This window comes from Phaethon lepturus, unplaced genomic scaffold, assembly GCF_000687285.1.
Source record: "Phaethon lepturus isolate BGI_N335 unplaced genomic scaffold, ASM68728v1 scaffold18719, whole genome shotgun sequence".
NCBI classification, from domain to species: domain Eukaryota; kingdom Metazoa; phylum Chordata; class Aves; order Phaethontiformes; family Phaethontidae; genus Phaethon; species Phaethon lepturus.
Window position 1 is genome coordinate 57,820 of NW_010562967.1, and position 20,889 is coordinate 78,708.

At 45.5% G+C, this 20,889-nt stretch overlaps 1 protein-coding gene across 1 annotated transcript; it reads right to left on the reverse strand.

Moving 5' to 3' along the window:
* Positions 1-132: 132 nt before the first annotated feature.
* COTL1 (coactosin-like F-actin binding protein 1) lies at positions 133-20,614 on the reverse strand (the record flags this gene model as incomplete). The annotated part of the gene is made up of 3 exons (XM_010294464.1): positions 133-671; positions 10,367-10,524; positions 20,532-20,614. Coding segments are annotated over 3 exons (352 nt in total), but the record flags the coding sequence as incomplete, so codon positions are not given.
* Positions 20,615-20,889: the final 275 nt, after the last annotated feature.

The window sequence follows — 20,889 nt, forward strand, 5'->3', positions numbered from 1 at the left end:
TTTTAAGCTGTTAGATAACATCTCAGGTGGACATTTACGCTTAGACAATTTAATCAAAGATTGAGTGAAGTCAACTCCAGTTGATCCAAGCCTAGAACAGCAAAAAATACTATTCCCAAGAATATCAGTGAGAAAAATTTTTAAAAAAAAATTAATCAATATTCAGAACTCCCTCAAAACTTTCTCCCCTCAGAGACCAGGTTGAGCCCAACTAGAACAGACAGACATGCACGCATATGAAGAAGGACACAATGGCAAGCCTCTACGAACACAATGCTGAATAAGACCAGAGCAAAGCAAAACCTAAATTCCACAGCTGTGAGAACATGGACAGAGTTATAAGTAAAAAAATGGGGGAAAAAAACCCCAGAACCCTGCAGAGGGATGTTTCATGAGATGGAATGGAAAATAAAAGTCCGCTGTATGCAAAGGAAGGGAGTTCTTAGATGCACACACAGAAAGCTGGGGATTTCAGTTGCCTCATCTCTCAGTTGTGTTAGTTTGTTGTGCCTTTCCCCTCCCTTTGAGATCCAGGTGATGGTGCCAGGAGGTTTGTGCGTTTACTCAGTCTGTGCATCATAATTAGCCCCGCCTGCTTTCTTCAGCTCGTTCTTGATGTAATCCTCATCCAGCTCTTTGTGGTCACTGATCACAAATTCTTTGGCAAAGTTCTGCAAGAGATAAAGAAAAAGCCTGTTAAAAAAGGAGGTACTTGTCCAAGTACCTGAGTAAAGAAGCATTATCCACCTTCCATGGCTGTATGAGCTGTATACCCTTATCTGCTGTGGTAGGGATGATAAATAAAAAGTTGTGGATGAGACAGAAGACTAGTGATGGCAAAACCCAAGACGTAACCTGGACAAATTTTATGCTTCTACTTCTACAGTCACCAGCTGCAAGACCCAAGCCTGCCCTATGCAACAGCTCTTCCTAGTGATAAATGCACAGTCTAGGTTAGGTCAAGTTTCCTGAGTAGCATGAAAAGTACAAAGCTCATAGTTATTGACCTTCTAACTGCCACAGACCCTCAGCATAATCTTTGGCAAGTCACTAATCCCGTCTGTGCCCCGGTCCTTTTTAGGAAAGCTTCTCCCAAAACGAGGAGCACAGCGCTACGCTACAGAGCACGACACTGCAGTACTGTACTGTACCCTGCCAGCTGACGGGAGGATGCTTCGATTAAAGATGGTACCAGGAGCAAATCAGTCTGCTTCAGTAGATGTACTGACTCCTCTCGACCTTTTAATACGCGTCATGGCCAAAAGAAAGACACTGTACTAGACAGGCTGCTGGTGGTGTTAATAGGCTCCACTATGGTGGTCTAATGATCCAAAGCGACCTTTAAGGACATGCTTTATTAATACACTTGCGTACTGCAGGGCAGCTATCTAGCTGCTTGTGCGACTTCTGGGAGCTGGGCAAGCCCTAGGCAGCATGCTGAGATGCGAGCTTGTGACCAGAGAAAACCCTTCTCAGAACAGGTCGCTGTGAATGGGATCCCACGGAGCCTTCAGGGCACTTCCCACAGTGTCTCAACAGCCAGGGATTTGTTCCCTCGTGAAGGCTGTCCCTCCTGCCGCGTAGCAAAGGTGGCATGTGTGTGTGCGCACAGACATTTCGGCAAACGTGCACATTTGCTTCTTGCCGTAGCATTCTCTTTCCCTTTCTAACCACAACCGAAAACATTGCCTATGTCTCCCCCTTCCCCCCAACCCACAGAGATTTTAGACGGCATGAAAACCACAAGCATCCATGGCGCTCTGCAGGGCCAGGGACAAACCGATGACAAAAAAAAAAAAAAGGCATTAAAATCCCAACAGCCCTGCTGCAATGTCTCAGGAAAGCCGCAACGCCTGGCTCCCTGGGCAGCGAGCACCCCGAAAGGTGACGGCGGCTGCCCGGGAGAATGAGGCGATGCTTTGAGAGAGAAGCAGTCGTCTCGTCCAGGTCTCCCCAGTGCCGGAGCTGCCCTGGCACAGCCGTGGAGGGGGGTTCTAATCAGTTTCAGACTCCAAGCCATGGGAGAACTCTTTATTTGGCAGCGTCCCAAGGGTCTCAGTTTGGGCTCAGAGTCGGGTAAAGGAGGGGGTGGAGAAGGATTCAGCTGGAAAGAGCCTCAGCACCTCTTTCACGCGGTGGAGAAAATGGAAGGAAGAGCAAAGCAGCTCCGTCCCCCACACCAGGCTCCCAGGCTGCGCTGATCCTGTTTCACACTGTAGGAAATCCTCGCTACGGAAGAGTTGCTGGGGCGGGGGGAAACAGCTTATAGCAGCTATGAGAAGCCTTGTCTGCTCTGCTTCAGTTTATCAGCAGCTAGACAAAGTCTTAAGAAAGAACAACTGCTTCACAGCACCATTTTGCTCCACGCTTCAATGGCCAGCTTTTCCGGTGAGGACAGACAGACATTGCAAGGACTCAGGCATGTCTTAGCAGAGTTCAGGCAAAAAGGGAAAGAAATTGCTTATTTAGAGAAAAAAAAAGTCTTTTTTTTGAGATGGAAAATGAAGAGGCAAACTGCCCAAAACATCAGATTTAGTCATGCTCACAAGTGTCCTACTTCCAGAACTCCTGTGTGAGATCTTTGCAAAGCTCAGCTCTTGCTAAGAACAAACAAATGATTTTCAACTATTTGATGCTCACTGAGGTGTGCTCCCCACACGATTTTGGGGCTGAGCCTTTTCAATTTCTTTTTGACCTGTTAACAGGTTTAACAAATTTTCCTCAACTCAGGAAGCAGCTTATCTAGGACTACCTGACTTCAATGCTAGTCTTTTCCCTGACTTTAGTGAGAACTGAGGCAGGCCCATAAAACCATTGCTGAGAGGGATTCCATGAAAAGTGTGTGTAATTTATAAATGCAGGGAGGGTTTCCTTCAATGCCCAGTCTGCAGAATCCAGCTGATTCTGAATTTAAAACTGCAAGTGCACTCACGCATGAACAGAGGGGAACTAAATTATATGTATCGCAAGGGAAGTATAGTTACTCAAACGTCTTGTCAACTAGACAGTTATCCAGATGATTTCTGGGTGGCACCAGCCACTATTTCACGTCAACGCCACCGAGACATCTTGCAAGGTTTGAACAATCCCTGCCCGGCAGTTGGCCAGATGGGTTCTGTTCCCAGCCACTCTTAAATATCCTCTTAGCTGACTGGGCCACCTCTTGTGCCAGATTTGTACCTTCGGAGTGCAATCTGGGTCACTGCTATTAATAACTCTTTGCTTTATTCCTTTCTGCTGGCAGGTGCTGGCAGGGGCTTCTTTGGTTCTTCCCACCAGCTCTTACCCACCACGACGTCTCATCGAGCCTGGTCCCAAGGAGAGAAGCTGTTTTGGGTGAGTTTGCAGCCTGGAACTCCTGATTTCAATATCCTGCTTCAGCCATAGCCTCTCTCATCACTCTGAATTCACTGTTTGAGCTCTTCGGGGTTGAGCTTTTGTTCAGGGTGCAAATCATAAGGTGAAGGGAGGCACGAAAGTATCTAGAGACAGTTGAAACTGACTCTTGTGTCACCAGCGCAGGAAGGCAGGAGGGACTCTGGCTCTCAGGTCAGGAGCTTGGGCACTCGTGATCGACAGCAGCACTTTTCAGCCGAGGGCCATCTTATCCAGAGCTCACTCTTTTTCTGTCCCCACTGAAACTGCCAGAATGTAAAACTAATCCCAACTGATTTAATTGGGTCTGATGTTAGCTAGACCAGGCAATGGTCCTTATTCGGCATGACTGTCATCTGCAATTATAAATAACGGATCATAGCAAAGTGGCTCCTGCAAAGCACCAGGAACAGTCCTAGCTTCAAGTGGCTAACAGCAATGCCAACAGGCATTTGACTTCAGTCAGTTCTGCCACCAGATTTTCTTTCTGCCCTTAAGAGCCTGGGGTGGTGAAAGTCCTTGCTTTCTCTTTTCTCACACATGCCATTATCAATGCTTTCCAAGAGCATTACAGAACAGTTACAGCTGCCTAAGGCACAGAGCGTAACTCTGACGCTTGGGCCCTTGCTTTCCTGACATGCGTCTTCATTTTACGTCCTCCACTTCCTATTCTCTTCTCCTGCCCCTACCCCCGAGCTTTTTACAACTGCAGCAAGCCCTGTGAGTGAATTCTAGCCTTTGTATTCACCCCAGAGTCACCAGCAGCCTACAGATAACAAAAACAATGATGCTATTTATCTTTATCACTCTCATGACACAACAGTGACCACAATCTCTTTGTTTTGCCTCTCAAATCATTGAACACGATGTAAAAAGTAAGGTTTACCTGTGGTTCTTCAATGTATCTATCTAGCACGTGCTTCACTTTGTGCCTGAGTAGTAGAGGGTCACAATTTTGCAATCCAATCTCCTGTGTCAACCTCCCTGCGACACTACAGAGAGAAAGGGCTCCAACCATAGAGGTCAGGTTGCAAAAAGTGAGCTTGCATCTGTCCCTGGGAAGCATGCAATTTGTACAGCAAGCTCAGTCCAGCCTTTCTCTTCCAGACAACTTTATGGGGGGAAAAAAAGGGTGGAGTAGATTTTCTTCCTATTCCAGGCTCTGAATGTTTAGCATATGGGGCCATAAAACTTCCCTAAGCTGGCCAAGGGAAAATCTTGTCTGGTGCAGACACTGTACCAAAAAGGTCTGAAGAAGCCCTTATAACTCCCAGCATGGGTAGGCCTGAAGCCAGCAGGAAAATCCTTGTATCGTCTACAGACACTTGGGTTCTTAGCAGCTAGGGATGGTGCCAGGTAGTTGAGCAGCTTCCTGATGTTTTTATTTACACTGAGGCTTGCAGCAGCCTCCACTGATGTTCAAAATCCTCAGTTCCACTTTGCTTAACGTCACCACTCCCGTCCACTGGTTATCTTATTTTCAGCGCAGATGCAATACACAGGAGATGACACCTCCCATGTTTCTTTCCCAGCATGGTATGAGTACTAGACCTGGGATCATGGGGAAGAAAGGACATGTTCTGTGGCTGCCGCGGAGGTTATGTTCTAGCAGGGCTTCTCTGAATACAAGGAGAGCTATAAAGTGACAAGCCCCTATAGCAATACAGTACCACTGCCCTCCGCTCTACTCTGGCTACACCAAACCTGGTCCTGTGATCAGCTGTCAGAGTCCAAGCTATCAGCAAAAACCCTCTCTTCAAATTTAATCCTTGCCAATTTTTACATGGACCAGTTCCAGTCACTGGGAGAAGCCAGCCCAAACTTCTGGCAAACGCATCTCTCAGCAATGGGAACTACATTTCAGCTGATCTGCAAATTCTTCCTATCTGCGCTGCATCCCACTGGAAAAGTCACAGGACTGTGTGTCAGATGTGGGGTGATGAGAAGTTGCTTATTCTGGCCTGAAGAAGTTACTTACATAGTCACCAACTTCTCTAGATTAGGACTAGAAGTTCTTGTAAATCCATATCCATTTGGTATGGTCATTACAGTAAACCAGAATAGGAAAAACAGTCAAAAAGAACAATTCTGTTTGCCTTCCCGGCAGGATCTCACTCACCCTCCTGAGAAAGACTGTCTCAAAGCCACTGTGACATAGCCATTACCCTATGAGTTTGATTTTCAGACTGCCTCTAACAAAGCTATTAAACCATCTTCTGGTTAGGTCAGTGTCCAAACGTGAGAAACCTAATGCACATACGTGGAGTTACACGTGTTGTATCTGTCCCGAGACTAGGAACCGTAAGTGGGTCCTCCCTCATGAGGTACCAGTATCAGTGCAGTGAGGAATCCTGAAGAAAAGAGAAAGGTGAACAAAAAAAGATCTGGCAATGAGCTTCAAAGCAGGAACTCAGTAAACTTGGTGACAGCACTAAAGCCAGGCAAATTCCTCACCAAAAATAATAATGAATAAAATGCCACAAATACTTGTTCACAGAAACAGAGCTGTTTTACCCTGAATATGATTTAGGCAAATAATAGAGCACATGACTTTGTGGGGGCAGGAGTGCTGAAAAAAAAAAAAAAGAAAAAAGAAAAAAAAAAAAAAGAAAACAGAGAAGAGTCAAATTCATGGAAAATAAGACAAACTGGCAAAAGTTGGGCAGTCCCTTTGCTGAGACAGCCCTGCAGGCCCTGAGTTCAGTCCCATCAGGAAAAAGACCTCCACGCCGCCTAATGAAGGGTTAAAATCTCCTGGTAGGAAATGCAGTCATGAAGGGCAACAAGTTCAGAGGGAGGAAGCAACACTCAGAAGGAAACCAAGTCCTGTTTTCGGTTCTTCAGCATTGACGTGAAAACCAGACCACTTTAGCACCGGTTGCCACTCCCAGCCCCACAACCGTTGTGCCTGGGCTTGTCCTTACTCGAAGAAAAGCACCATAACGTCATCCCTCTTCTCTCCTCAAAGTGAACAGGGCCGATCACTGAAAGGTCTGATGTTCCTGTACTTACAACCCACAGCAGCCAAGTTACATCTTGCAGGAATTTTTATGGCTGAACTGAACCTCATGCTGGCAACTGTTTCTAGCCATAACAAACAGCTTACAATAGCCATGATTTCTGGGTTTAAGATGACCAACCTGTTTCTCCTGGGCCTCTGGAATAAAAGAGGTGAAAACAACAGCCCCCAGAGCACAGAGAGACTCCTGGATGGATTTGTGCTAAGGTTGAATGAGCCACAGCTTGTGCGCATAAAGGAGGTAAAAGGCAGAACCATCCTTACTGCCAGGGACATAAAACATGAGTTTAAGACCAGCTTTGGATGATCTCCTTTTTAGCCAAGTAGAAAATATGCCCAAAGCCTTCCCGTTCAGCTGGTATCTACTGGCAGCTGGGTACAACCTTGGCACGACAACTAGTTGCGCAGAGTGATCGCACTGCAGCTGTGCAGAGGACACAAATGCGGGGGGTCTGCTGCACGTGTGGCTCGCTGTAAGCATCTGCCGGCTCACCCACGAGCACCAGGTAAGACATGCCGCTGCTGATGACAACACGGATGCAGGCTTGTAGTTTAAGTCATCCCAGCTTACTGTTTGATAAAGTTCCCCAGCTGTTGCGGTTAGACCATTCTAGTCTAGGTTTGGACTGTACTCCAGAAGTAAACTCCCAAACTTCTTAAGCAATAGTCTGCAAAGCACGGGACGTCGTGTGCCGCTGCGCCCCACCCCTAGGTCTGTCCTTGGCCTAGACAGAAGCTCGGTGGAGAACAGGTGGGATACTGCATCACCTTACTCCATGTCTCCATTTACACCGGGAGGGTCCACACATTAGTACTCAGCTACACCCTTAAGATGATGCATATAGATACTCATTCCCCATCCTGGCCTTCTAACCTGCTCTCAGCTGAACCACTTGGCCCAGGTCACGGGCTTGATCCAAGATTTCCAGCTGAGGTAAAGAGGAAAGGATGGAAAAAAAAAGGGCTGTGAAAAAAAGCTACTGAATGTTCCTTAAATGCAAAATGCTTTTTTCTACAATCCAAAATAAATACAAAAAATGCAAAACCCATTTTCCAACAATGTTAAAGAGGTAATAAGGATAGTCCAAAATAAGCAAGAAGACCTGATTCTCAGCTAGTACAGATCAGGAGAACTATGGCTGTTTGCACCAGATGAGATCTATCCCTGTAATTTTACAGTTAATACAACTAAAAATCAATTGTCCTTTCTTCCGGAAAGATTTTCTGGCAACCTCCTGCACTGACTATCAGCATTGCTTCCCAAGCCACCTCCCTATAGATTTCACAGCACCTGCTCCCCCTTCTAAGGGAGGACTACAAAAGCGGGGGCAACCCAGTTCCTCTCCTTGCTTTCTAATATCTCATCCTTTTGTTCATAAACCCATAATCTGCTTTTCAGCAGTTAATTTCCCTTATGTTTTCCTTATGGTAGGTGCTTTTAGGAGACCGTTAATAATCACCATGTGTGAACACTCTTTATTCTACAGCTGCAACATGGTGGGTTTTGCTTGCTAGGCAGTATTCAAGCTGACTGTCTTTCACTTTGAGTGTCTCAGCAGAAGAACAACGTTTATTGGCGTTAGTTCAGCTTCGAGCAAAGCTCAACCGTAGCTCATCAACGCATCTACAACATAGCAGAGAATATAAAGCAAGCCTCCTCTCACACTGGAGCTTTGGTCTTAAATAAAGAGCCACAGTTAGCTGTTGCAAATACTACAAGAAAGCGAGCGCCCTTCACGTTTTACTGAGGGCTTCTCGGACTGAAGAGCTGTTGTTCTGGAAGCCCAACCAATCACTTCTATAGATCACAAAATCAGAGCCATCATCTGCTGCACAAAAAGCCTCCTTGTGCCGTGCTTCTTGGAAGGAGAGCCACGTCACACGGGGTAAAGTGCACCTATGGGCCATGCATGCAACTAAAACTGCTGAGAGCCAAACTGCATCAATAGCCTAGACTCTCTTCAGGGTTTGTAAAGAAAAAATTTCCCACTTTAGGGTACTATTTATTCCAAATGATGAACCAACATTGAGTCAGATTTGTAGTTTATCATTCCAGCAAAACCCCAACTGTATTCTTCCACGTATAACTCGCATCTCAAATAATCTCTGTAAAAATCAGAAGCAGTGGGGTTACTGGGAATGTACTTGAAGGTCAAGAGAACTAGTAGGAGTGAAATAGCTCTGGGATAAGTTCCCCCCACTAAATTTCAGTTGGACTTTCTTGTCCTCCTTTGTTTTGACAGATTACCTGCAAGGTTACCTGCATAAAAAGAAAATAGTTCTGCTTTTATCCCACTCCACTCAGAGGGATTCAGTTGCACATGTAGAACTATGCAGAATAGTTGTCAAGATAATTTCTTATGGAAAGGAGGCCACCATTAACATTGCATTCAAAAATGTTTTGGAGTGGCTTATAGACATGGTTGCTCAATAAAAATGTATGAAGCGCAAGTTGTATTGTTTTCGTATTTTAGTACAGATTAATTGGAATATGAAAGCTTTTAAGTAACAGCCAAGAATGATTAATGTTACACCAGATTATTAACTCATACAGACTACTAATCAAAGATGAAACAAGTGAAATTGCAAATTATATGTAACAGACCTGAGGGACAGATCTTAGAGCAGCATTCAGGAATGCTATTCAAGTCAACAGGAATAAATTGTCTAAACTTTTTTTTATACTTTTTTTTTTTCAGTCTTCAGCTTAGTGGCTTTTATATGAGTCATTCATTAGTACTCTATAATTTAATCTTCAGATACAATTACACAGTTTCAGCTGCTTCACATGAACAGAGATTTGCTTTCCTATATCTCAGGTGTCATTATTGAATTTTCTTTTCAGAATGGACCCCTCTGTGTAGTTGTCATTTTGAAACATTTAGCACCAGCGCTTATCTTCTGGAAGGATATGAATTTATTATATTTGCAATGCTTCTTATCTAAATATAATCTTCTGTATCATACAAACTACCAATGAACTGAGAGGCACTTCATTCTCATCCTTCATATTGTCCTACTGGGAGATTTCTTTACATAGGCAAGAACACAGTTATTGAGGGAGATTATTTCAATGGTCCGTCTGTTCTCCGAGTACATAGGAAACACCATTTCTCAGGCGTTGGAGAGCTGGCCCTAGGTTTAGTTGAAAGAGCTAATCTGCTTTCAGTACTTCTTCAGAGGAAACATACTAAACATTAGCATCTTCCCCGTTAAAGTCAGTTTTTCAGCAGCAGCTCCTGGGAGCCTTCCACAATCCACTCGTCTTGCGGCTGTTGCTTGTCTTCACAAGCCTGGACTGAGCTTGGAGCCCGACAGAGCGAGCCCGGCTCAGAGCGCTCTGCGAAGCCTTGACAGAGTTAAATTGTAAGCTCAGTTGGGACAGACAAATTCAAGCGAAGCCCTTCCAAGGTGTGTACTAAGCACATTTCTCTTTGTCCCTGATACACCCAAGGCCAAACAGAAGACTATTCAAATCCAGTTAGCTATTAAGACCTGTTAGTTAATTGGTACTGATAGGGACTTCAGACTTTAGTTGATTAGGTCCACGAATTCATTGTTAAGAGACAAAAGGCCTCAGAGAAATTTAAACAAGGGCGTGGTTTTTTCTGTTTAATTTTACCTGCTTAACTTAATACTGCCTTGTTCTCTACCATTCAATATTATGTTATTTCCATATCAAGGGAGGAGATGGGAAACATCTTAATGGTGACAAGGAGGCGAGTGCATATACTCCCTCCTCATGAAAGAGACAGCCTTAAGCTCAAAGGTGCTTCTTTATGCCTGAGTGCTCAAAGGGCAGATGTTAAGTGTCTTCCTAGTAGGAAGGCAGGCAATTGGAAACCGTATTCTTTTTAAAGGATTGACTACTAAGTTGAAGGATGTTCCAATCCTTCCCTCTCCCCTCCTGCTGGTGATTGTAGACCTAAAAGCGATGAGAACAGGCGGTTAGAAGCAGAAGGAAGAGGTTACCTGTACTACTTCTTTGACCAGAGTCTTGTCGGTCCCAGTTTTGGCTCTCTGCAGGCCACTGACATCCTCTCCAATCCAAGTGATGAGGGCAAACTTGACTCGCTTGCTCATGGCATCACCGGTGGTGAATCGGACAAAGCCAAACAATCGAACATCATCTGGAGAGACAAAGCAAAAAGGATGAAATCATTAAAAACCAAAACATCCCTGCCTTGCCATTTTCCAGGGTGAGACTATTGCTCTCAACTTAAAGACCAAGCCAAGACACTGATCCTGTGTTACAATACCATCGTTCAGGATTAGCAGGGCAATCCAGGGGCTCTGCTTATACGCCCTTCGCTTGCAAGGTGCGCTTCACCAGTGTTAGGTCTCCCTCTTCCTGGGGTGCAGCCACCCCACAGCACATTAGTGTGCTGCTGGTGAGTTTGGAAATTGCTAAAATACAGTGAACAAGCAATTCAAGAGCGCAGAGCTAACCTCAGTTACACATTCAGCCAGATCATTCATCTGAAGGTCACTGGTCAAGAAGGGAAGAAAGTGATTTCCCAGTGTCTCTTTCTTACAAGATAGAGGGATTAGGGTCACATTTTATAACATACACCCAGAAACTGGCCATTGTGCAAATCTGATCCTTTCCCCTCCTTCCCTTCAGCAACATTTCTGGCTCGCTTGAAGTATGAGTTTACAAGAAGGAGAGGAGAAGAAAGAGCAAAAGAGAAATCTGCAATTACTTCCCCAGATGTGTTTTTCGACTCCTTCCGAAGCCCTGTAGAGAAAGGCCTTGCATTTTAGGACTGTTCTGATCTTTGTTTCACAGCTAGTTTCTGCTATATCATGCCAGACTACAGTTATTTAGTCTGGCCATATGTGTAAAAACCTTGTAAACTTCTTGTCTCGAAGAGTTCGTTCCTTCATTGCAGAGTGACTCATCGACTGAGGCATCTGGACGCCTTCATGATCACAGGCACTTAGAAAGTGTGTGATACCAGCCACTCGTAGCCCCAGCCTCGGTGGCATGCACGATGCTGGAGCCTTCAACCAGGATTGTGCAGAAAAGCAGAGCAGATGGACAGTTGTGCAATCGTGGAATATACCTAATCATAGCTACTTCATCTGTTAGAGGTCACGCAAGACCTTGTAAATGAAATGAGATGACTCAGAAGAACAAACTTGCTGTTTGAAAAGAATCATGTTAATCCTGGTTATACTTGTTGTGACCAGTTCAACATGCTTTACAGTTATTTGCTGTCTTGACTACTGCCAGGTGAAAATGCAGGCTCCAGGTGTAGTAAAGTTTGCCAACACCCCCCCTCTTTGGATCCATTACAGCACGTTCCATGAACGGTCAGGACAGCCCCAGGACCTTCAGGGACAGGGGAGAAGCAGCTCTAAATTGCTCATTCCCAGAAAATAAGCTGCTAGAAATCAATGCAAAAAAAGTGGGATGTTCTGTGAAAGCTGACAGATCTCAGAGCTTCTTTAACACTTTGTTTTGCTGAAGCGTGAGTAATGACAACTCCCCCTTGATAAAATATAAGAATCTGAAGTCTGAAAAAAATCCACTTATGCTCTCCCTACTTTGTTCTCTACGTACTTTTTTGCCACTGACAGAGGACTACTGGAGTCATGTGTATCGACAGTGCAGGCAACCAAAACCTCTCTCAGATACCCTGTTACTGGCAAGTATGAGAAACACATGGAGAGACTCCTGTTTCTGACAGTAAATCCTCTTCCCAAGATTGATTAGAACCATAAATGAACCGACAGCAAGGAAATACCCAAGGTGAAGAGAGACAGTAAATCCCCTAACGTTACTATTAACAGTTCTATGAAAAAACCTTGCTTCCCCAGATCTGACAGTAAAGGAGGCCACGCTCTGCTAAGAATTGTACTGAGGTTCCTATGGGAACACAGTGCTGGAAGGCACTTTAATGTCATCAAGTCCTGGCCACTACTATACTGTAACCGTGTCACAGCCCTTCCCATGGACCCATCACTTTCCACCTTGAGTAGGTAGGTTTTCCATCCCTGCCCCTTCTATTAAAGGCTGTTACAGATCCTGAAAACTGCTTTGGAACATGCCCCTTTATAATAAAGATAATGCAAAAACATAATGAATGTGAAAAAGCAGTGCTTTTTCATAGCACTAGCACTTTCCATAGAAAGGAAGTTGAAGGAATTTATCTGTCAGCATGAACTTTAATTTGACATGAACCCACAGATCACTGGCAGCAGCAGGATTTGCTTCTCAGCAGAGTCTGAGTGCTTTCCTGTCCTGTCTAAAAGCAGCTTGATCAGTGGCACCGATGAGAGCCAAACCCAGCGAGTCCATGTGGGCTTTTGCCTCTTAGATCACCTACTACTCAGTGCCTATGAGCAACTCTTACTTCATCCTGTGAAGTCTCAATAATTTTAATGAGCAACTGAGGTTAGATGTGGGGCTCTGAGTCACCATCTTGGGCAGAATTTACCTGGGGCTGATTTACTTGTGGGGGCTTGAAAGCTTACACCCGAGCTGCGTGCCTTCTCCTGTCTCCCCGTGGAGGTTGTATCCCCACAGTAGGCAGAACAAGCTCTTCAGCTGCCACAATTTTCAGTCCAGTGTATTTAATATAAACTACCAGTATGTGATGCTTTAACTTGACGTGCCAGTCTGTGAATCGCAGCAGCAGAGGAGCATTTCAGCAGCTGCAGATGAAGCCAAGAGGGAATGTGAATTGGAGTCCTTAGCATTAACATGTCTCTTCCTAAAAGGGCAACAGGGACAGACGTGGAGGCTTTTAGCACTAGTTCAGCCTGGGTATGAGCCCCTCCAACTGCAGGTCAAAATCCCTGAGCAGAAGTGGTTGAGTTTCACAATTAGTCTGAAGTATGTCCAGAGTGCTAACGGGATCAAAACGCAAGTTCTTTCATACTCCCAGATTTCCTCTTTCACAGTTACTCAGTTCTACCTTGCCACGTCACCTCGCTGCGCTGGAAGGCATCAGTGCCAACTCCCCTAGAAATCTCAAGGCATTAATAGCCACTATCCACGCCCCCACTCCCCCGCTTTTCACTTACAGTGGTTTTAGGAATTTGCTGGGAGTGTGGGGGAGTCTAACAAAGCATAGAGAGACAGTAGATTTCCTCTGAAAGAGGAAATCCTGCCTAGCTCTACGCAACCGTCTTCCTAGTCACTAAGCCAGGAATTTCAGGGCAGAGAGAAGCAAATAATAGCTCTGGGTAGAACAGAAATAGCAGCTTTATTTGAGAAGGTCTCACAAATTACAAACAGCAGAAATTAACAACGTTAATTCCTACTAATATCACTACTCCTTGAACTATGGCTGTACCGCGTGACAACAGGGCTATACACACAATGAAAAGTACAATGAATGCCTTAATGAGCATCACTCAGTATTTTTCTCCAAACCCCTTACTTATCAGTAGGCAGGATTTTCCAAATATACTGATTAAGCTGCCCTTGGCTGTCAACAAAGCTCGATGCCAAGCTGCAGAGATTTCCTTGATGGTATTCTCCTCTTTTTCATCCGCTCAAACCCTTTGGTTCAGCTGTACTAAAAAATTCCCCATTAGATTAAAACGCACTGACTCATCAGTAAAAGATAATAGCTGCAGGAAAGAAATACTGTCACAAGCTTCACGGTTCTTAGCCTTAGGACTCTGAATGGCCAGCCCAGAGACATGCCGAGATAAGGCCACCGCTCCGAGCTTCACCTGCCTGCTAAATCAAGGTCACATACACCAAGGCAGCTGACAGAATGATCTGCTTTTGTGTTCTGTTCAACAATGAACTACTGATAATGCACGACAGGTTTCATAAGGATTTATTTTGTTTGTTTCAGTTGGATTCATTTTAGATTAATTTGTCATTTTTCCACCTCTTCAGTCACCCCTGTAGCTAGAAGTTCAGACAGAAACCTTCTCTACCTCTTACTACACTACACTGTTTTTTCCTTCTTTAACCCCATATTGAAGCCCATATATCTCCGAGGCTTTGCACCACGCAGACGTGTTCATGGAGTCATCTAAGAAATACAAGATGCTTGACCCCTGGGCCATAACCACAGGGCATGCTGTAGCCGGGGCTCCAAACCTTTTCCATGTAACCCGGGGTGGCTGGCATGAGCACAGGGTCCTTGGGACACAAGGGCATGGGGAGGATGACCCCACGCTGACTTCTCCGGCTTTCTCTGGTGCAGTGAAGCCACCAGCAGCGCTTCATCAGAATGAGTTGCTGCTACCCCAGTGGCGGTGGTCCTGTAGTGGTCTCTCGCCTGACCTGGGGATATACTGGAGGGCAGAGTGGGAGGAAACAGGGGATCCAGCTAATCTTTGTTCCCCTTCCCTGAAGGAAGGAACGGTTGCATTAGTCCACCAGAATTAAGGGCCAGGCAGGCCCCAAAACAAAGGGCACGCAAAAGATGCAACGCTCTCCTTTACCTGCTCTTATGCCTAGCACTGGATGGTAAAATGCAGACCCACAGCCATGCTATTTCAATTAAGCATCACAAAGCTAAACTGAACGCAAAGAATTACTATTTCAGTGCAGAACTCGACCCGATGAGTTACTCCCACAAAAATGAATGAGAATATTCCCTAAAACAACCTCTTGTTGATCGTAAGGGACAGTCTAAGCCACAGCTCCAGCTGGCAGCCAGGAGATCACTGTCAAACTCACGCCACTTCAGCCGACCCTCCCAAGAGCACGACTTCCACAGCGAGCGGGGAGGGCACAGGGGCACGGAAACGCTGCGAAGACAGGGCGAAATTCCCACAAGCCACCCATGGCCCCAGGACTTCCTTTAGACAGGTATTAAGGGAAAGCAGGCAAGACGAATATTAAAGAGGAAAAACAAAAGCAGTAGGAGACTGATTTACAAAGCCCATTTTAGCAAGTTAAGATGTAGCCAAATACAGATAAGCACCTATCTCATTATATGTCCTCGTGCATTTTTACAAATCTTTCCTACCACCTAAGGTGCCAACGTAACCTTGGTGATGTCTCAACTCTTAGCTCCTAAATTTTGTATGCAGGCCAGGCTTTATAGAACAATTGTCGTAAGCCCAAAAGAGCTGGCATTTGTCTTAGGAGCCAATTCTATTTCTATTTTCTTCCTAATATTTTATGTTAGCCAGAAATGATTTTATAGGGTATTTATTTCAGAAGAAAAGTTTTCAGTTCTTCCTTGTGCTGAATGCACAGCGTGGTTTTGGTTTGATCTTTTCAGACACATGAATAACTATGCCATTTCATGCTGTCACTGCAATTATTTATCTGGACTGGGGCTTTCCAAATAAAAGGCTCATTATTTCTTTTGTCAGAGATGCATTGAAAAAGAACTGTTCACATGTGGCATGGGGGGGAAACACAGTCTTCCGACCTCTCCATTACTTAACGGCAGAATACACACTTTAAAAAAAATAAAGTAAACCACAGACAGAGACAATGCAATGCTCTGCTGCTTCCTAATACAGAAACTGAGGCAAGCTGCCTGGTGCAGTCAGGTATTACTGACACACACACAGAAGTTTACGCGGATGCTTTTGACCGGACTTTTAGTTCAGTATCTCAGTTGATGTCCTTCTACTCTTCTCAGCAACAGCATCACCAGCCCAGTTACGAGACTTTGAAATGAAAAACAACAACAAAGAAACCCAAGAGCCTTCACATCCTTCCGTACAATAACCTTCAACTCTTATCTGTGTTTCTGGCTGCAAATCCACCAGCTCAGCTGTTTTTTTTAAAAGTGTACTGATGGCACGTACTACTAAACACCAAATTAATGCTACGTCTGGATCCATGCCATCTGCAGAGGCAAGAGCTGTTAACTGTGAAGTAAAATGGATCAAAAGCCTTGAATTAAGTCCTTGTTTAATGCAGAGGTAATCTGTGCCGTTAAGCCCAACCAAAACAGTCCTTAGCCAGAAGACACAGGGGGTGTCTACACTGTGTGTTTAATGACCCTGACACAATTAATGTCCTCAACTTTGGTCTCCAGACTCTCTAGGTCAGACAAAGGCCAATACGGTCTTGGTCATTATGCAGGACTGTCAAAGGCAGTGCCACCAGCGGCCACCTCCTAATCATTTAAGGCCTTTATTGTGTCAGTGGCCTAAACCAACCTCCTTGACTTTACCTTGGGATAGAATGGAGGAGAGGTGTTCACACATCTGGGGCTGGTCTTTGGAGGACAGAGAAGGCTACTGCCTGAGACTCAAGCAGTGCCTACTACCCCCCAGCCACAGTGTATGAGCTGTCTCGTGGCCTGACACAGACCTTCACAGCAACAGCATGATGGCGACTGATACGCAAAAGGCCAGGCTTCAGGCTGTGTTTGCAGCATAATCCTGGGACCCTGAACAAAAGGGCACTGAAGGAGCTTTTCTTACCGTGTTTTCTTCATTTAAGAGTGGCAGGTGCTGTCCCCAAACAGTGGGATGGAAAAAGGATGATAGTTTGATTATGCAGCTCCTGAAGCTCTTCTGCTAGTACACATAGCTTAGGAAAGAGCTTTAGGAAGAAAAAGCCTCCACCCCAGGATATGTGACCTGGGTGGGTCTGGACCAAGGTCACCTGCCTAGGCGACCTAGACGTAGGTGGGATGTGCAGTGCGCATCTGAGTAGAGCAGTGAGAGCGATGGAGCCCGCACAAGGCAGACCGGCTGCAGCAGCAGTTCCTGGCTCAGGGCATGGGCCTCGCTGCCCCGGGGCTCAGCGTCGCGGTCTGCCCTGCGTTCCTTCAGCGGCAGCCCGCAGAGCACTGCTGGAGCTTTGCAGAGAGCTGGTTTCTAACACGGTCTTTTTGAACTGCTACTTCCATTAAAAAAAGCAATTTTAGTTTCTTGCTTTTCCCTTTGTCCTCAATCACTCTCGCTCCTCGAGGAGGTTTGCAGGATCAGTAATGGGTCGGGCCATGGTCTGCATGAAAAGGGTTATGTATGGGGAGAAGAAACAGCAAAAATACAAGCCTGCTACCAACAACCCCCTCCAGCCCTTCCTAACCTCTGTCGTTGCACAAGGCAGGATATCCACCACAGGCAAATGTCTTCCACGCTGGTACAAAAGACCTCCTTGGTCTCAGAGCCACATGAATTAGCACACGCTGACACTGCCTACTCTGTAATTTAATGCCCTGGAGCGAAGCAATATGTACCGCATGCCGAAGGGGCTTTTCATTAAGAATGGTTATTAAAGAAAGCGGGGGACACAGACATTTGTCACTCAGAACAGCAATGAAATAGATGGTGGAGAAAAGAGAACAGAGCAAGCTCTGACGGAGCGGCATGGTGACACTTTGCACGCTGACGTTTTCAATTCCAGCTCCCACTCTCACCTTCAACCACCACATTATGCTCAGCTTCTACCAGAGGCAGCTGCAGTACTTTTTGGCTCTCAGGGCAGTGTTTTTCACAAAACAGGAATTCGAAACAAGGAAGGAAGTTTATTCTGATGCCAGTTTTTTTAATCTTTTAATCACATTTTCTGAAGCTGTTCGCATTGACAATAGCTCTCCTCCCCTCCAGCAAAATGCAGAAGGAGATGGGGTGTGAACCAGGAGCAAAGACACATAGCCATAGGAAGGAATAATACTTAGCAGCTCTTCCCATCCCTTCCTAGTCTTTTTTTGCTGACTGGGTTTCAGTAGAAATATTCCAACCAGCTCTGCTTCATAGTAACATTTGGCACCCTTCTTCCAGATGGGAAGGAAAGCTCTAACTTCACTGCTGGCACGAGCCTTGTTTTCTGACTACGTCTAGTGGTCCAGGCGAAGGGTTGCTGCACAGATGGAGGCACCGAAACTTGCATCTCGTGTTTCCCCAACTGCCGCACCGTAATTCGTGGGTGGAGGAAGATCCTTTCCAGCACTTAGACAAGCACCCGGTACCTGAATTTGCCTAGTTCTTTAAGACTCCAGCAACTGTGCTCCAGAGGTGGGGTTGAGGACAACCTCTTGCCTCTGGCCTGCCAAGGAGCAGCCCTTACCAGGTGCATGCAGAGGAAGAGGGAGAGAAGGAAGAGGGAGAGAAGGAAGAGGGAAGGGGAGCAACTGAGTAGCTATAAGGGATTCAGCTCCACACCAAAGGCTAACAATAGGCCACAGTCTACCCCACAGATGCCCTTTATTGAACTCTTCCCTTACTGTGCTTATGCCTAAAATATGCAAAATTTCCTTTTTGCCATAAAAATGCTTCAGTATTGGGGCCAGCCTGGCAATTTGCTGGTATAAAACAAGGTTTCCTTAAACTCTGTTTTATTATCCTGTTTATAAATAAGGGCTTGGCACATGCAAACGATGGCAAGAAAAAAACAAAACTGGCCATATTCCAAAGTGCAGTACGTGCCTCCATTAGTTGTTATACGCATGCTACCCTGCCCAACCGGTGACTGCTCTCTGCCAAAGCCCCTCTGCCTGCTTAGCTACTCGATAAAGGTTTCTAACCTTTCCTTTTGCTACAGAAGGTAAGATAGGAACTGTTCTTGAGAGGGTGCCACTCCAGAAAAAACTTTAAAAATCAGTTCAGACAAAATAAGAGATGGACTCCTTAAAAACAAGGAGAGAAAATAAATGGGGAAGGTTCCTCTGCAAGCCTCAGATGCCTGGAGATGCTCAGTCATCTTGGCCACAAGAGGAGACAGAGAACATGGCACTCAGATACTGAAGCTGTTGACTTCCCAAGAAAACTACTAACCCTTTAAATAACATTGGCATGACGTTTGGAAGTGCGGAGGCCTGAGTTTCCCCATATGGCAGAGGATGACTTTTTTTCCTTATGTTGCCCATCAAGAAGAGTTGAGTGGGGAAGGAGTTCTTGTGGTACAGGCTATCAGCTCTTCCAATACCAACTACAAGAAGATCCTTTTCGGTTTTTAGTATTTTCCCTGCAAAGGTCTCAAAAACAGCTGGAAACGAGTTGCTGTGTTAATCCTAGCAAAACCTCACTGCAAATGTCGTAGCAGAGCAGTCTCAACCGTCTTGATTTAGTGGCTACCTTCCAAGGGCTAAAATGTGTTGTTCTCCTATGATATTTATTGACTGATAAGTACCAGTCTAGTCCTACCCCCATGTAAGTTACTGGAAGTCCTCCCATCCAACTCAGTAAAATACAGCCAAGCTCTGGCACTTGACAGACCAATATGGAGAGGCACTGGCGTTTCAGTAGCTGGGGGGCCCTGACTACCCCCCGGGGCTCGCCCCACCTTGAGAAGGGAGAGGCTGCTCCATGTACAATTCCTTCGCAATACAGATACATAGTTCTAAAAATACAGGTTAATCATAATATCTGATTGTAGCGTAACTAGATGAGTGGGAAGACTTTGTTACAGTCCAGTGTTAGTTAAAAATGCTTCGTATGTCCTGTCACTTGGTGATATTGTTAAATAGCAGCCAAGATAGGAGGAAAAGCTACACAGTTCCCCCCTAGAAGTTATTTCAAGAAAAATCAAAGCCCGCTTTTGTAAAACATGTCAAAAGTTACGATCAGATGAAGCTAAGTGTTCCTCAATTTATTTTTATTTTCCCCAGGTTTTGTTTCTCCAGTTCATGTTCTACAACTGCCAGTTAAACAATCAACTGCCACGTCTAAACCTAGAGAGCCGCAACTGTTGCGGTTGTGCAACGCCACATATATGATTGTTTTCAGTGCTGTATTGTTTGAGCCAATCTTGGGCATAACCACTGTCTCCTCGGGTTTCACATTCTTAAAAAATCTGAGCAACCCTTCTAACTGCAGTTACTTTAGCACTATGAATACAATTGATGGAAGAATTTTACTGCAAAATGATCTGTATGACTGCATCTTTTTAGACAGAAAAATTGAGTCCTTTTTGCTCTGAAAGTGCGGTGCTAAACAAGGAGACGGTTGCTAATCAAGGGTTTTATCTTGTTCATAACGGAAAAGCAATGAAAAATTGTGCAAAGGGGGGGAAAAAGCCCAAAGGACCTTAAGTCTAAGGGTGAGACAAAGGAGTGGCTGGACTATGGACTCTAGCGAACCGCACTCCGTGGCGGCTGGAAACCCCGTCGTGCAGGACAGGGCAGACACGGGGAAGCTGCAGCACTAATTCCAGTTTTACCCGAGTTTTCCCCCATCCTTGTCCCCCCCCTTGCCCCGGGCAGCAAGAAGCACGGTAAGGTGCCAGAGCGATCAGGAGGGAGCTTACCTGTGCACTTCCTTTTAAAGGCTTCATAGTCTACCCCTTGGTCTCCAGGGACGATTGTAGAGCCGTTGTATTTAAAAGTCACCCTGGGGGAAGGGGAAAAGAGACGGGGAATAATAATACATTTAACAGTCAGCCTTTGGGAAGGGGAAAAGGGGAAAAATAATACATTTAACGGTCCCCCTTTGGGATGGAGGGAAGGGAAGGGGGATAATAGACTGAACAGTCGGCCTTAGGGAAGGGAAGCGAGAGGCCGGGGAAGAGTACACTGAAAAACCCATCCTTTGGGGAGGGGGGGCGGAGAAGGGTTTAAGCTCTCTGAAAGGCACTCGCTGGGGAGGGGGAGTCACAGCGCACCGCT